We start from the raw sequence: 15359 nt of genomic DNA, 5'->3' as shown, positions 1-15359 counted from the left end.
CTTTGATGAGATGTCCCCTTGAGGCTTCTCTTCCCCAAGCTGAGTAGTTCCAGCTCTTTCAGCCTTTCCTCACAGGAGAAATGCTTAATCACCTTCATGGCCCTTTGCCAGACTCACACCATCTTTTTTAATAGGGTTAGAATTAGAGATGCAGGAACAGAAATAACTTTAAAACCATTCCAATCTACCTCATGCACTCTTGATTTGTCTTCCAGCAATTCATGGAAAATAGCAGCATAACTGCTTGTTACAATGAACTGGTTCAAATAGAACACGGGGAGGTGCGGTCTCAGTTCAAATTACGGTATGTATATTACCACTTAGTCTACATAATTGTATCAAGTTCCTTTTTGCTTCTTCCCAGCTATGTGTTCATATGCTTTGCATATGTATGCTATCCCCTTATTTCCTCCTTCTGTATATTGTAAAGGATGGATTTAAGTGCCTTAGCAACTTAGAAAACTCGGCCTGTGTGTGTTTCATTGACTGCAGGTTAAATAACGGCTTTCCTTAATGCAAAATGGAGTACATGTCCTTTTTTCTGATGCTTGTTTGTCTTGGGGTACCCATATTGAATTTGACAACATTCTATCAGCCATTACTACCAGCATTACTGATAGGGCAAGATCCTTTAGCAGAAGTACTGCAGAATGATGACACGTTTAAGTGCAGGGATAGCACTTTAAAAAGGCTGTCTTGCATGTAATGTTTGTAGGCTGGAAACTTACATTCATGATCTCATGTGTGTGAAATTTCATATTTTTTAGCCTGAGCTGAATGCTGTCTTGATCTGTTTTTTCATACCCTGGCTTTATTCTCTTCCTTGGGCAAGAATTGGCAAATGAGGAGCATGTGTTTTTGTCTTAGTGAGAAATTTACTTACTTTCATTCCCTTATCACTTTTTTTTCCAATGTGACTAATTTTACGTTTAATACAGGTGCTTATACATGCATGTGAATATGTCTGCTATAGAACTGTTAAAAAAAAATCCCTTGAAGTTGAAATAGAATAGAATTTAAGCTCAAGCCGTTTCTAGTAATTTTTTTCCAAAGCTCAGTAGAAAAATAAAGCAGGTGTGAAATTTTAGAAGTTAATTATGTGTTACAGTGTTGCTGACTTGATTTGCTGTTCAATTGTAACAGCAACATGAAGTGGCTGACTTCTGAATTAAGTCAGCATACATCACAAAAATGACTTTATGTAAGAAAGTTTAAGCTGTCATTCATACACAATGCTTCTAGTTTATGTTTCATTTCAAGAACAAGATGCATATACAGTTTGAGCACCTCTACATGAGTAGTATCAATTATGGATGCAGATAATTAAAACTCCAACATAAGGGTCATGACTAACATGTTTTGCTGCAAGTTTACTTGTAGCCATCACCAAAACAATCTTAAAATTGAAAGGAAGCAACATCAGTCCCCAGCAGTGTTTCATCCAGTTTAAATGGAAGGGGATTCAAAGGTCTGATCTTACTGGGAAAATCAATGCACGGATGAGGGAGTGGTGTCGTGGACCGGGCTGTGGCTATCTAAGCCATGGGACTTGCCTTGAGAAATCTGGTTTTCTGGGGGCTTCCTCTTTTTTCAGAGAAGAGGAAGAACATCTTTGTCCATGAGCTTTGCAGTCTAGTGAGGTGGACTTTAAACAAGGGTGACTAGGGGAAGGGATCCTCAATCCATCTTACATTAAGGCCAATGACCCTAATAGGCACTCTGGAGCTGGACTGCAGGTTGGGAAGAGAGCACCTGAAGTGCAGCATAAGAGAACTCCAGTCAGTAAATCAGTTTCAATGGGGGTCTAAGGTAAATGCATCTACACTAACATATGGAACATGGGGAACAAGCAACAAGAGCTACAGATGTGTGCATGCCCTGTGGGACTGTGATGTCACTGGCATTGCTGAGACATGGTGGGATGGCTCTCACAGCTGGAGCTTAGGAATATATATATATACAAGCTTTTCAGGAAAGTCAGCAGGAGAGAAGGAGAGGGGTGTTGCCCTCTACATCAGTGACCAATGGAGTCCATGGAGTTCCACCTGGAGATGGATGAAAAGCTGGCAGAGAGCTTATGGGTTAGGGTTAAAAGGAAGACAAGGAAAGGAGACATTATAGTGGGGGTCTGCTACAGGCCACTTGGCCAGGAAGAGTAAGTGGATGAAACCTTCTATAAACAGATAGGAGCAGCGTCGTATTCACAAGTCTTGGTCATCATGAGAGGTTTCAAGCATCCTATTGGAAGGGCAACACAGCAGGACACCAAGAATCTAAGAGGTTCCCAGAGCACATAGATGATAACTTCCTCTTCCAGGTGGTAAAGGAACCCGCAAGGAAAGGTGCTATAAGGACCTTGTCCTTATCAACAAGGAGGGGGGTGGTGAGTGATGTGAAGCTCAAGGGCCGCCTTGGCTTCAGCAGCCATGAGATGGCAGCATTTAGGATACTCAGCACCATCAGAGAGGATGCATAGGAGGCTCACTAGTCTGGACTTCAAGAGAGAAGACTTCATCTTCAGAAATATGACTGGCAGAGTGTCATGGGATAAAGCCCGGGAGGGAAGAGGGGCCCAAGGATGCTGGTCAATATCTGAGGACCGTCTCCTCCAAGCCCAGAAGCACTGCATCCCAAGAAAGAAGGCAGCAGGCAAGAATGCCAGGAGGCCAGCATGGATGAATGAGGTGCTCCTGGACTTCAGCACAAAAAGAAAATATGTAGAGAGTGTAAGCAAGAATCGGCCAACTGGGAGGTTTGCAAAGAAGTTGTCTGAGCACCCAGGGATCAAGGATTAGGAAAACAGAAGCACAAACAGAATTAAATTTGGCTAGAGACATGAAGGGGAACAGGAAGAATTTCTTCAGCAATAAAAGGAAAGCTAGGAAAGATGTGGGGCATCTCTGGCAGGAGAATGGAGACCTGGACAAGGGATACAGAGAAGGCTGGTGTGCTTCAGTCTTCACCGGCAAAGGCTCTAGCCACAACATCAAGTTCCAGAAGGCAAAAAAAGGTGTGGACTGGGAGAAGGAAGATCTGCCCACTATAAGCAAAGACCAGGTTCAAGACTATCTAAAGAACCTGAATGCACAAGTCCACAGGGCCCAATGAGACCCATACATGGGTCCTGAGGGAACTGGCAGATGAAGTTTCCAAGACATTCTCTATCATATTTGAAAGGTCATGGCAGTCTGGTGGACTTTGCCCACTGGAAAGGAGGAAACATAATCCCTACCATCAAAAAGGGAAAAAAGGAAGACCCCAGAAACCATAGGCCAGTAAGTCTCACCTCTGTGCCTGGCAACATCATGAATCATATCCTCTAGGGCATGTGGAAAATGAAGAAGAGGTAATTGGTGGTAACCAACATGGCTTCACTAAGGGGAAATCATGCTTGATGAATTAGATGACTTTTATGATGGAGTTACAGCACCAGTGGGTAAGGCAAGAGTACTGATGTCATCTACCTGGACTAGTGTAAAGCATTTGACAGTGTCCTGCATGACATGTCCAAGTGGAGACAAGTGACAAGTGGTGTTCCCCAGGGGTCAGTGCAGAGGCCAGTGCTGTTTAACGTCTTTGTCAGCGAAAGAACAGTGGAACTGAGTGCTCCCTTGGCAAGTTTGCAAATGACACCAAGCTTTGTGGCCCAGTTGACACACTGAAGGGAGAGGATGCCATCCAGAGGCATATGGACAGGCTTAAGAGGTAGGCCCAAGCAAATGTCATGAAGTTCAAAAAGGCCAAATGCAAGGTCCTGCACCTGGGTTCAGGGACATCCCAAGCACAAATATAGGCTGGGCAAGGAATGGCTCAAGAGCAGTCTTGAGAAGGACTTGGGAGTATCAGTTGATGAAAAAATCAACATGAGCCAGCATCGCATGCTTGCAGCCCAGAAGGCCAACCCTGTACTGGGCTGTATCAAAAGAAGTGTGACCAGCAGGACAAGGGAGGCAATTCTTGCCCTCTGCTCTGCTCTTGTGAGACCCCACCTGGAGTAATGTGTCCAGTTCTGATGCCCCCAACACAAGAAGGACATTGAACTGTTGGAGTAGGTGCAAAGAGGGGCCACAAAGATAATCAGACAGCTGGAGCACCTCTATTATGGGGACAGGCTGTGAGAGTTGGGTTTGTTCAGCCTGGAGAAGAAAAGGCTCCGGGGAGATCGTATAGCAGCCTTGCAGTACCATAAGGGAACCTACAAGGATACTGGGAAGGGACTTTTGATAAGGGCCTTTAGTGATAGAATGAGGGGGAATGGCTTTAAGCTGGAATGGGGTAAATTTAGACTGGATATTAGAAAGAAATTCTTTACAGTTTTGCTGGGTTACACCCAGCCTTGATGGGGCTGAAAGAACCAGCCACCAGGTGGAGAAAAGAAACTAGATCCAGGTGGGCAGAGAGAGACTTGGGTTTCCCCCACCCAGGAAGAGGGGTCCCCTGGTTCAAAGGTGGTCTATTCTGCTTTGTAATGGTTTTAAGACTGTCTTTAATTTTTCTTCACAAAGTTCGAGCAGAGAAAGTGAAAGAATGTAAGTAAGTCACTATTGGGTGCAAGAAAGCAAAATAATGATTGTTCTAAACACTTCCATTGGAAAGATAGAAATGTTTAAGAATCACTACTCAAAACAAGATATGGGACAGTGGGGCAGTCGGGCAGTCTCTCAGTCCATCTTCTCTCTGTCTGCCTGCTTCTTCCTTTCTGGCTGAAGATAACACACATACTGACCTTGACAAGACAAGTCTAATGAACCTCTCTCTGCTTCTTGGCTTTTTTCCCTTTTGCCCGCTCTGGGGGAGGAGTGGAAACAGAAGCACGGACCCCTCTCTTTTGGGGGGCCCAAAGGGGGCTTGGTTGTGTTTTTCTGTTGATTGTACATATTTGTAAATGTTGTGAATAGTGTATATTTGTACATATTCATTGCATTTCGTCATAGATTGTAGTTTTGCTTGTAAATTCAGCTTCATTTGCTTCCAGACTGAGCTAGCCTGGTTATTGTCAGTGTGGGAGGGGGGATTTCAGCTCTCACGCTGTGACACACTCCCTCTTCCTGTCCAGCAAGCCTATGAAAAGGTCAGACATCTTTTACTGCTCTCTCTTTCTTGCCTCGCCTGCTTGAGAGAGAGATCATCTGCTGCTTCTGCTTACTGCACTGACCACATGGTCGGAGCCTATTTTCCAAGCTGCATCCATGCTTTCAAAAGAACTGAGTCCACTTGCATCCAGAGAAATAGAAAACCATCCAGGCTTGGTTTTATATATTTTTGCTATTTATCCTTATCCCTTACCTTTGTGAACCCTCCCTGTTATTGCTATATATATTTTTTGTTAAAAATTTCTCTCTTCTACTTCCAAACCAATTCCAGACTATTTCTTTCATGAATTTACCTCTTCTTTTCCCTACCTGTTATATTTTTCATTTTGTTTTTTATCTCACTAGGAAAAGGGATGGGGGAAGAATCTCAATCTGTTAGCATTTGAGCTTTTAAACTCCAGTTAAAGCTCAAACCAGCACAGATATTCTCGGCGCCTCCAACATGGACTTTGAAAATAATACTTTGTTTGAAAAAATAATACTTTGCTTGGAAAGAAATGATTGGAAGTAGAGATATTCATTGTACAGATTCTAATAGTACAAGTTTTTGAGTGGATTGTTGGCTGGATTTTTTGGACATATATTTATAAGCTAATAATTTATCATGTAATTTGGTTAATGATAGAGATGCTGTTCGACTGGGTAAAAAATTTTCCAATGCAGTTTTGCATGTATCTCTTGAATTCCACCAACTTTACTGGCAGTGAGAACTTCTCTAACATAAAGAATTTTTCTGAAGCATGCCATGAAACTAACTGTGTAGATAAAAATGTTTTTGAAGGAGAATGGTGTTATATAACAATATAATTCTATAGGCTTAAATGTAATCTTTATAATTAGATCAGCTCTGGCTGCATGGGGAGGGGGAGGTGTTAACCTATTAAGAACTCTGGAGAGGGACAATGGGCGCAATGCATTCTTTTGTGGGCTCTGATTGCTGAGGGATGGGAGGCTGTAAACACTGCAGGCACTGTGATAATGTTTATGAGAACAGGGACCTCAACAGTTTCCCCCTTAACCCCTGATGCTCCCACCCACGTAGTCTCTCTAGCATGTGTCACTACACGCTGGGAAAAAGATGCAAAAATCAGTTCCAGAGATGGAAGGTGAAGAAGGCACTTCGACAGGACCCAGCACATCTCAGAAACCACCAATGGATGACTCAGATCAGGAGATATAACCATTACATCTCTGTCCAGAAAGGAATTAAGGCAAACTCTTATGGGTTACACACAGAAAGATGGTGAGACAATACTAAACTGGACCCTGAAATGTTGGGATGAAGGTGCAGAAACTGTAGATCTAGATAAGAGGGAGGTGAAGCTTTTAGGCTCCCTGTCTTGTGACACCAGTGTGGACAAAGACGTAGCAAAACTAGATGGAACACACACTCTCTGGGCCCGGATTATTGATGCTGTGAGGTGCTGGTACCCCTCCAAAGATGACTTGCCCTGGGCCCCAGTTAAACGGGCAGCTATGGAACAGGGCATTGGGTATCTGAGACAGATGGCTGTGTTGGAAATAATTTCTGGGAATGGTCGGCTCCCCTTGGACCCAGATGAGGTGCCCATGAAATGGTCCTTTGTAAAGAAACTCACGCAGGGTGCACCTCAAAGATATGCACACACACTAGGAGGGATGCTCGTGACTGGGCAGGGTGGAAGTCCTAAAACTGTGTGTGAGTTTGCTAGTGACTTGAAGGAATATGAGGACGGTCAGTCAGAGGCCCATAATCTCAGCCATAGAGACTATGACTGAAGACATTGTCAAAGAGATTAAAGCCATGTCCGAATTGAAGAAGGGGGATGACACATCTTTTTCCCCTTCCCCTTCTTTTTAATGGATACATGTCTCGGCCATCAGAAATAGACATCCTCCTTCTAAGAGAACACCCCAAGATAATCAGAGGATGTCAAGGGAGTCTCTATGGAGAATTCTCTGTGACCACAGAGAAACCATGGACAGCTGGCATGGCCAACCCACCTCTGTCCTCTGGGCCAGAGTATGGGAACTGCAAGGTGGCCACAATGGGAATAACTTGCCCAGGAGAAGGGCTGCCCTAGTTTCCCAGGGTGGTTCTTCTCATTCCAGAGACCATTCTCCCAGTAACACGGGACCCTGTGACGAGTGTGGACATTGCTGCCAATGTTAGAGGTGCCCTGCCTCCAGCCAGGCAGAGGTGAGGGACAACAGAGTGTACTGGCATGTGTTTGTGAAACAGCCTGGCACTTCAGAAGCCCTGAAGTACCGAGCTCTGGTGGACACAGGGGCCCAATGCACCCTGATACCATCTGGCTACAGAGGGACTGAACCCATAACCATTCAAGGAGTCACAGGGGGCTCACAAGATCTGACTGCACTGCAGGCTGAGATAAGCCTGACTGGGAATGAGTGGGGAGAGCACACCATAGTGACTGGTCCAGGTGCACCTTGCATTCTTGGCATTGACTTTCTGCGGGAGGGATGTTTCAAGGACCCTAAGGGGCACAAGTGGGCATTTGGGGTAGCAGCTGTAGAGAGTGCAGACAAGGAACGGCTGTCTACCGTGCCTGAGCTGTCAGGTGATTCCTCTGTAGCCATAAGGTGCCAGATTTGAAATTACCAATTGCTTCTTGCATAGTACATTGCAGACAATACAGGACCAACCAAGACTCTCTTCATCCCATACATCAACTGATTCAACGACTGGAGAGACAGAAGGTAATCAGCAAAGCTCACTCACCCTTCAACAGCCTGATATGGCTCATGCAGAAGGCAAATGTGGAATGGAGATTGACTGTGGGCTACTGTGGCCTGAATGAAGTGACTCCTCCAATCAGCGCTGCTGTGCCAGACATGTTGGAGCTCCAGTACGAACTGGAATCGAAGGGGGCCAAGTGGTATGCCACGACAGACATTGCTAATGCTTTCTTCTCCATTCCCACTGCAGAATAACATAGGCCACAGTTTGCTTTCACCCGGAGAGGTGTCCAATACCAGTGGAATCGTCTTCCCCAGGGGTGGAAACACAGTTCTACCATCTGCCATGAGGTGATTCAAACTGCACTGGAGAAGAGTGAAGCTCTTGAGCACCTGCAGTTCATTGATGACATCATTGTATGGGGTGAGACAGCAGAGGAGGTCTATCAGAAGGGTAAGAGGATAATAAATATCCCATTGGAGGCTGGCTTTGCCACAAAGAGAAGCAAGGCAAAAGGGCCTGCCAGAGAGATTCAGTTTCTGGGGGTTTGATGGCAAGATGGCTGTCGTCACATCCCTTGGGATGTGGTAAATAAGGTAGCCACCATGGTGCAACCCTCTAGTAAGAAAGAGACACAATCCTTCTTGGGGTTTGTGGGCTTCTGGAAAATGCACATTCCCGGTTACAGTCAAATAGTGAAATCCCTCTTCCATGTAACATGGTGTGGTGGGTTGAAAATTTCCCCCCCCAACATTAACTTTGCCAGACCAGCTCAGTTTGGAAGCAAATGAAAGCTGTATTTACAAGCCAAACTACAATCTACAATGAAATGCAGTGAATATATACAAATATACAGTACTTACAATATTTACAGGTATTTACAATTAACAAACAGCACAAGGACCCACTCTGGCCAAAGGCCAGGGAAGCTGTAAAGGCTTCTCCCTCCCCGCCTCCCCCTTACTCCCCTGTACACAAGGGAAGAGAGTTAAAAGCAGAGATATATTGGACTTAGCCAAAATAAAAGTGATGAAGCCAAGGTCAGTAAAGCCAGTTAGTATCTCCCCAGTGAAGAAGTGAGAAAAGAGAGAAATTGTTTTGAGAACCAAATGTTATGGGAAATATCCCTCCAATGGAGTTGTTTAGAATAATCATTACTTTCCTTTTCACACCCAATAGTGATTTATTTACATTTTTGCTACTTTCTGCTCAAGATCTGTGAAAAACTTTAAAAGCATAACCTCAAACTACCACACAGGGATGAAAAATAATTTTTTGTAGGGACCTGAGCAACAGGTAGCATTTGACCAGATAAAAAGAGAAGTGGTCCATGCTATGGCTCTGGGACCTGTTTGAACTGGGGCAGAGATCAAGAATGTGCTGTATGCTCTGGCTGGTGAGAGTGGTCCTACGTGGAGCTTGTGGCAGAAAGCTCCTGGTGAAACAAGGGGCCAGCCCCTACGTTTCTGGAGTAAGGGATGCAAAGGCTCTGAGGCCAACTACACTGCAATAGAAAAGGAGATCCTAGCTGCCTAGGAGGGAGTCTGAGCTGCTTCTGAGGTGACTGGGACTGAGTCACCACTCCTTTTAGCTCCAAGGCTTCCAGTCCTGACTTGGATGTTTAAAGGGAGAGGCTCAATGCCACATCTTGCCACAGATGCCACCTGGAGTAAATGGATGGCCCTGATAACTCAGCGAGCTCGAATGGGGAACTTTGAACACCCTGGCATAGTGGAAGTAATCACCAGCTGGACAGAGGGTGCTGACTTTGGGATGCCACCAGAGAAGACATTGACCCATGCTGAGGAGACTCCCCCATATAATGATCTCCCTGATAATGAAAAGGGCTATACTTCATTCACAGATGGATCTTGCTGTCTTGTAGGAAGCAAGCAGAGATAGAAGGCAGCTGTCTGGAGCCCAACAAGGCAAGTGGCAGAAGCAAAGGATGGAGAAGGTGAACCCAGTCAGTTTGCAGAGGTAAAAGCTGTCCAGCTGGCCCTGGGTATAGTGGAATGGGAGAAGTGGCCGGTGCTTTACCTCTACGCTGACTCCTGGATGGTAGCAAACATCTTGTGGGGGTGGCTGAGGGAATGGAAGGACAGATGGCAGAGGAAAGGAAAGCCTGTTTGGGCCACGGACCTGTGGCAAGACATCACTGTTCATTTGGACAAACTACCAATAAAGGTACGGCACACTGATGCACACGTCCCCAAAAGCAGAGCCGCTGAGGAACACCAGCACAACCACCAAGCAGATCTGGCTGCTAAAATCTCCCAAAGAGACTTGGACTGGGAGCACAAGGGTGAGCTATTCTTAGCCCGCTGGGCCCATGACGCTTCAGGTCACCAAGGGAGAGATGCCACATGCTGGTGGGCTCTGGACAGATCAGTGGACATACCTGTTGGAGCCATCTCACAGGTTATTCGTGAGTGTGACATCTGTGCTGCCATAAAGCAGGCTAAGTGCATGAAGCCTTTATGGTATGGGGGGAGATGGTCAAAGTATAAGTACAGAGAGGCCTGGCAGATTGACTACATCACCCTTCCTCGATCTCACAGTGGCAAGCAGTACATACTGACCATGGTGGAGGCGTACAGGGTGGCTGGAAACCTACCCAGTATCTCATGCCACTGCATGCAACACCGTTCTGTCCTGTGGAGACTCAGCACCCCAGAGAGAATCAAGTCGGACAATGGAACCCACTTCAAGAGCCATCTCACAAGGGACTGGGCAAAGGAACATGGGATTGAATGGATTTACCATATCCCATACCATGCACCAGCTGCAGGGAAGGTTGAACACTACAATGGCTTGCTAAAGACCACCCTAAAAGCCATGGGGGTGGAACCTTTAGGAACTGGGAAAAACACCTAGCTCAGGCCACTTGGTTAGTGAATAGCAGAGGGTCTGTAAACCAAGCTGGTCCTGCCCAGTCCAACGTGCTGCAAACAGTAGATGGAGATGGAATTCCTGTGATCTGCGAAAAGAATCTATTGGGGAATTCGCTGTGGGTTTCTCTGGCTGCCAGTGGGGGTGGTCTCTGCTGAGGGGCCTGGTCACACATACTAGATCATGCTAGAAATTGGAGACATTCAGCGAAACATAACATAACTCTGGCTGAGAAGGTATAGACTCAGGGTAGCACAGATTAATGTAATATAATCACTGTATAATAGTTATAAGTTGTTGTAGGTTTTCCTTCCTAGTTTAAAAACAACATGGCGTCCAGGATTCAACGTGAACCCACGCACACAAGCACCAACCCAGAGGACTTCTGCATCATCTCACCTGCATCTGTTCCTGATGCCCCACAGCAACAGACTGTTCCTGATTCCCCTTCAGAGACAAACACTGCTTCCTTGTTTCCTGATTCTTCTCCACATTCCTGCCCAGCTCAAACACCACCTGCATCAGCTGGCACCGGAGGGACAGACTGCCCTGAGAGAGAGACAGCCAGGATAAAGAAGTACTTGCAGCAAGAACTCTAATAACACAATTCATAACTGGATGAAGAGACTGTGACAAGAAAGTGGAAGTGGAATAGAGGTGCTGGGTTACACCCATCCTTGATGGGGGCTGAAAGAACCCAGCCCCCAGGTGGACAAAAGAAACTTGATCCAGTGGGCAGAGAGAGACTTGGGTTTCCCCCACCCAGGAAGAGGGGTCCCCTGGGTCAAAGGTGGTCTATTCCACTCCCTCTTCCTGTCCAGCAAGACTATGAAAAGGTCAGACATCTTTTACTGCTCTCTCTTTCTTGCCTCGCCTGCTTGAGAGAGAGATCATCTGCTGCTTCTGCTTACTGCACTGACCACATGGTCGGAGCCTATTTTCCAAGCTGCATCCATGCTTTCAAAAGAACTGAATCCACTTGCATCCAGTGAAATACAAAGCCATCCAGGCTTGGTTTTATGTATTTTCCTATTTATCCTTAGCCTTACCTTTGTGAACCCTCCCTGTTATTGCTATATATATTTTGTTAAAAATTTCTCTCTTCCACTTCCAAACCGATTCCAGACTATTTCTTTCATGAATTTACCTCTTCTTTCCCCATCCCTTCTTTTTTGTTATTGTTTTGGTTTGTTTTTTTACATTACTAGGAAAAGGGATGGGGGAAGAATCTCAATCTGTTATCATTTGAGCTTTTAAACTCCAGTTAAAACTCAAACCAGCAAAACCATGAAGTTAGTGAGATACTAGACCATGTTGCCCGGGGAAGTTGTGGATGCCCCCTCCCTGGAATTCTTCAAGGCCAGGTTGTATGTGGCCTTGAGCAACTTGGTCTAGTGGAGAGTGTCTCTGCCCATGGCAGAGTGGTTGGAACTAGATGATCTTTAAAGTCTCTTCCAGCCCAAACCATTTCATGATTTTGTGTTCTACTAGCAGTCCTTTCATCCATATCGTTTATCGAAATAGCTGTATTTTGCTTGCTTTTGCTCTCTTCAATGCAATTACATAAACTGTGAGTCTACTTACTTTTCATTTATGTAAGTAATGACACTATATAAAATGCATTCAGTGTTACCATGTCTTTTGTATATTGACAATACACGTTGTGATTATTTAAGTATGTGTGTGTATATTCTGTGTGTATGCCTCTGAACATGGGTGAATTGGGAACCTTGGGCAGCACTGCAAAATACTATTAAAAAAAAAAAAAAGTGGTATTCTGGGGTTTGCTACGGCCACCTGAAAAGAGGTTTTAGTAAGGTGGGTGTTGGTCTATCCTCATAAATAAATAGTTCAGGAACAAGAGGAGATGGCCTCAAGTTGCACCAGATTGTATACTAGTAAAAACTTCTTTACCAAAATAGTGATCAAGCATTGGAATAGGCTGCCCAGGGAGGTGGTAGAGTCACCTGGAGTGCCTGGAGATCTTCAAAAACTATGTAGACATGGCACTTCAGGGCATGGCTTAATGGCTGTGGTGGTATTGGGTGGTATATGGCTGGACTCAATCTCAAAGGTCTTCTCCAACTGAAATTCTGTGATTCTATGAGAATGCTATTTGGTTGTAACTTGTTCTTCAGCTGTGTGGTTTAATTAAGTGTGGAAAAGAGCGTTGCACTGTATGTCTATCCCACTGGGTCTCTGATCTATTTGCTGTCTCAGAAAGTCTTCCATACAGCTTTGTAGAAGTGAAAGGGAAGAGAGAATATTTTTATAAAGTTAGTTGATGGAATTAAAACCAGGATCTTCCAGGTCTTCAGATACAAGAGAAATGTGGTAAAAAAGGATCAGCCAAAGAAAGCAGTATGTGAGGTCATGTGAGCATTCAGAAAGTGTCTTTCCTTTTCAAGTGAGAACTTTACTTATCCGCATAGCTGCTTCTGGCTTGAAGTTTTGTTGGGTATCTGTGAGAGTTGGGTATTAATGAAAGAGGATATGGGCCGTGTAAACTTGTGATTTTGCTGGCTTGGTTGCCAGATCAAATGGAAATAGTAATGTTTGGGTAGTGCAAATACAGCTACATGTTTTCTTGCAGAAAGTTTACATAATGGCATTTGTTAACAGATGGTGTAACCGGACGGGCATTTATCCCTGAGAAAACCTGGTTTTTTCACACAGCACAAAAATCACACTTTGAAGCTGGCTTGGACTGCTAGAAAACCACCTGTAAAAGCAGCTCCACAGTAGGAGCTGCTTTTATTACGTCATCTGTAAATACCACTTTTTCCTTTAAATCCTCATCCATGCAGCTGCATGTCTGTGTCTCTGTTATATTTCTGCGTATCTTGTTTGGTTTTGAGTTACTTCCATAAAGAACTATCAGTGTCCTGTATTTCTTTCTTAATTCTCTGCTTATCAGTATTCAAACCCCACTATTCAGTCTGGGAGCAAGATGTTCCTTTTAGGTAGTAACTGTGTACAAGAATGTTCATGAGTGGTGTGTTTATGCACCCTGCAATGAGAGGTAGGGAGAAGATAATTAGTTTGTGTTTAGTCCAAATCACAGATGAAGTATTGACGTAGATCAATGTAAGTATGCCTCGGTTTCTTTAGCATGGTGTTTGGTTTTTCGGTGTTTGGGTTTTTGTGGGTTTTGGGGTTTTTTCTTTCTAGTATTGAAAACTTATGTTAATGTCATCCTGTGTAAATTGGTTTAAACAATTCAAATTTTGTAGCAAGAAGTTAAGGCTTTTGCTTTCCTGCGTTAGTTCAAGGATAGCCCTGGAAAAAAAATTAAATTTAAGGTCATTCAGGCCTTTAATAAAGATCAGAATGTATGGAAATCAAATTACTGAATTATTACAGGGAAAATTGTATAGGGCTTTGAGATGACTGAAATTGTTCCCATTAGTTATGTTGTATTACCACTTCTTTGAGATGACTGAAATTGTTCCCGTTATTTATGTTGTATTGCCACTTCTTTGATAGTGCCAATCTGCTGTATCGAAAACTTTGTGTGTATCTGTTGGTGATTTTTATGTCTCTATATTTTATGGTCACAAATCTTTCTATTCTGGTGTAACAGACATTTGTTATTTTTACTGCTAATTTTTAGTTCCTGCTGCCTAGAGCGTATTTGGAGAAAGAAATGTTAAGATGCTGTAGTACCTGTGAGCAATTTTACAGTGTGATCTGCAGTAAATACAGGTTAACAACAGGGATGTTAGAAGCTGAGTTTCCTGAGAAATCATAATGGAGATAGTGACATGGTTTAGTCAAAACAACATGCTACATTATGACTCATCTACTCATGAGTACAGTATAATAACATATTTACAGTGAGCAGATTGTTCTAACAACAAAATTAATGTGAATCGTTTGCTCATTTCAGGGCTTGTAATGCAGTGTTTACAGCATTAGACCATTGTCAGGAAGCTGTAGAAATAACCAGTGAAGATCATGTCATTCAGGTAGGGCGTAAAAAGGTAACTGTTTTGTAGAACTTGGAGGGAGGAATCCTGAAGAGATCATTGCTCGATAGTTTCTCTTCTATGTCGATATTTTAGTTTTGTGGCCCATTAGGAAGCCATTTGCAACGAATTGCCCCACTTCTGGATGCAGCACATTGACAGCTGCTGGGTTTTTAAGACTTTACCTTCAGTAACTTTATTTAGGTTATAATTATTTGTACAGTAATGCTGCTTATGGTAAAACCAGCATGAAATCTGTAGCAGAACCAGATAACTTGTACAGCTTATATAATGCCTTCTATGTCCAGCTCCTTACTTAAATGTTTCATAACATCTCTATATGAGAAACACAGTATGGGTATGTCTTTGAATGGTTAACTTATGTAACTTTAGATGTATAACTTGCAATCCTTTGATAGTTGCACGTGAGGAATTGTCCATTAAATACATTTGTGTGTGTGTGTGTATTTTCTAAAGCACTTTTGTTCTGGCAGTATGTTAACCCAGCCTTTGAGCAGATGATGGGATATCGCAAGGGAGAGCTCATTGGAAAGGAACTCACTGAACTACCAAAAAGTGATAAAAACCATGTGGATCTTTTAGACACGATCAACACATTTATTAAAAAAGGAAAGGTAAGGAAATTAAAAAAAATCCTTTAAAATTGCTTTAGATTTCTATTCTGCTTTATTTTGGATGCTCTAGGTTTAAGAGCACAAGATGTGG

At 43.8% G+C, this 15359-nt stretch overlaps 1 protein-coding gene across 1 annotated transcript in view; it reads left to right on the top strand.

Moving 5' to 3' along the window:
- PDE8B (phosphodiesterase 8B) overlaps nucleotides 1-15359 on the top strand; it is a 96025-nt gene that overhangs the window by 56493 nt on the left and 24173 nt on the right. The window contains exons 6-8 of the mRNA XM_054398232.1: nucleotides 216-304; nucleotides 14555-14633; nucleotides 15128-15268. Coding sequence (XP_054254207.1) covers nucleotides 216-304; nucleotides 14555-14633; nucleotides 15128-15268 — 309 coding nt within the window. The remainder of the gene's footprint in view (nucleotides 1-215; nucleotides 305-14554; nucleotides 14634-15127; nucleotides 15269-15359) is intronic.

Source organism: Indicator indicator, chromosome Z (genome assembly GCF_027791375.1).
Source record: "Indicator indicator isolate 239-I01 chromosome Z, UM_Iind_1.1, whole genome shotgun sequence".
In the NCBI taxonomy this organism is placed as follows: Eukaryota; Metazoa; Chordata; class Aves; order Piciformes; family Indicatoridae; genus Indicator; species Indicator indicator.
Note: the sequence above shows the minus strand (reverse complement) of the source record. Positions and strands in the feature narration are given on the sequence as shown.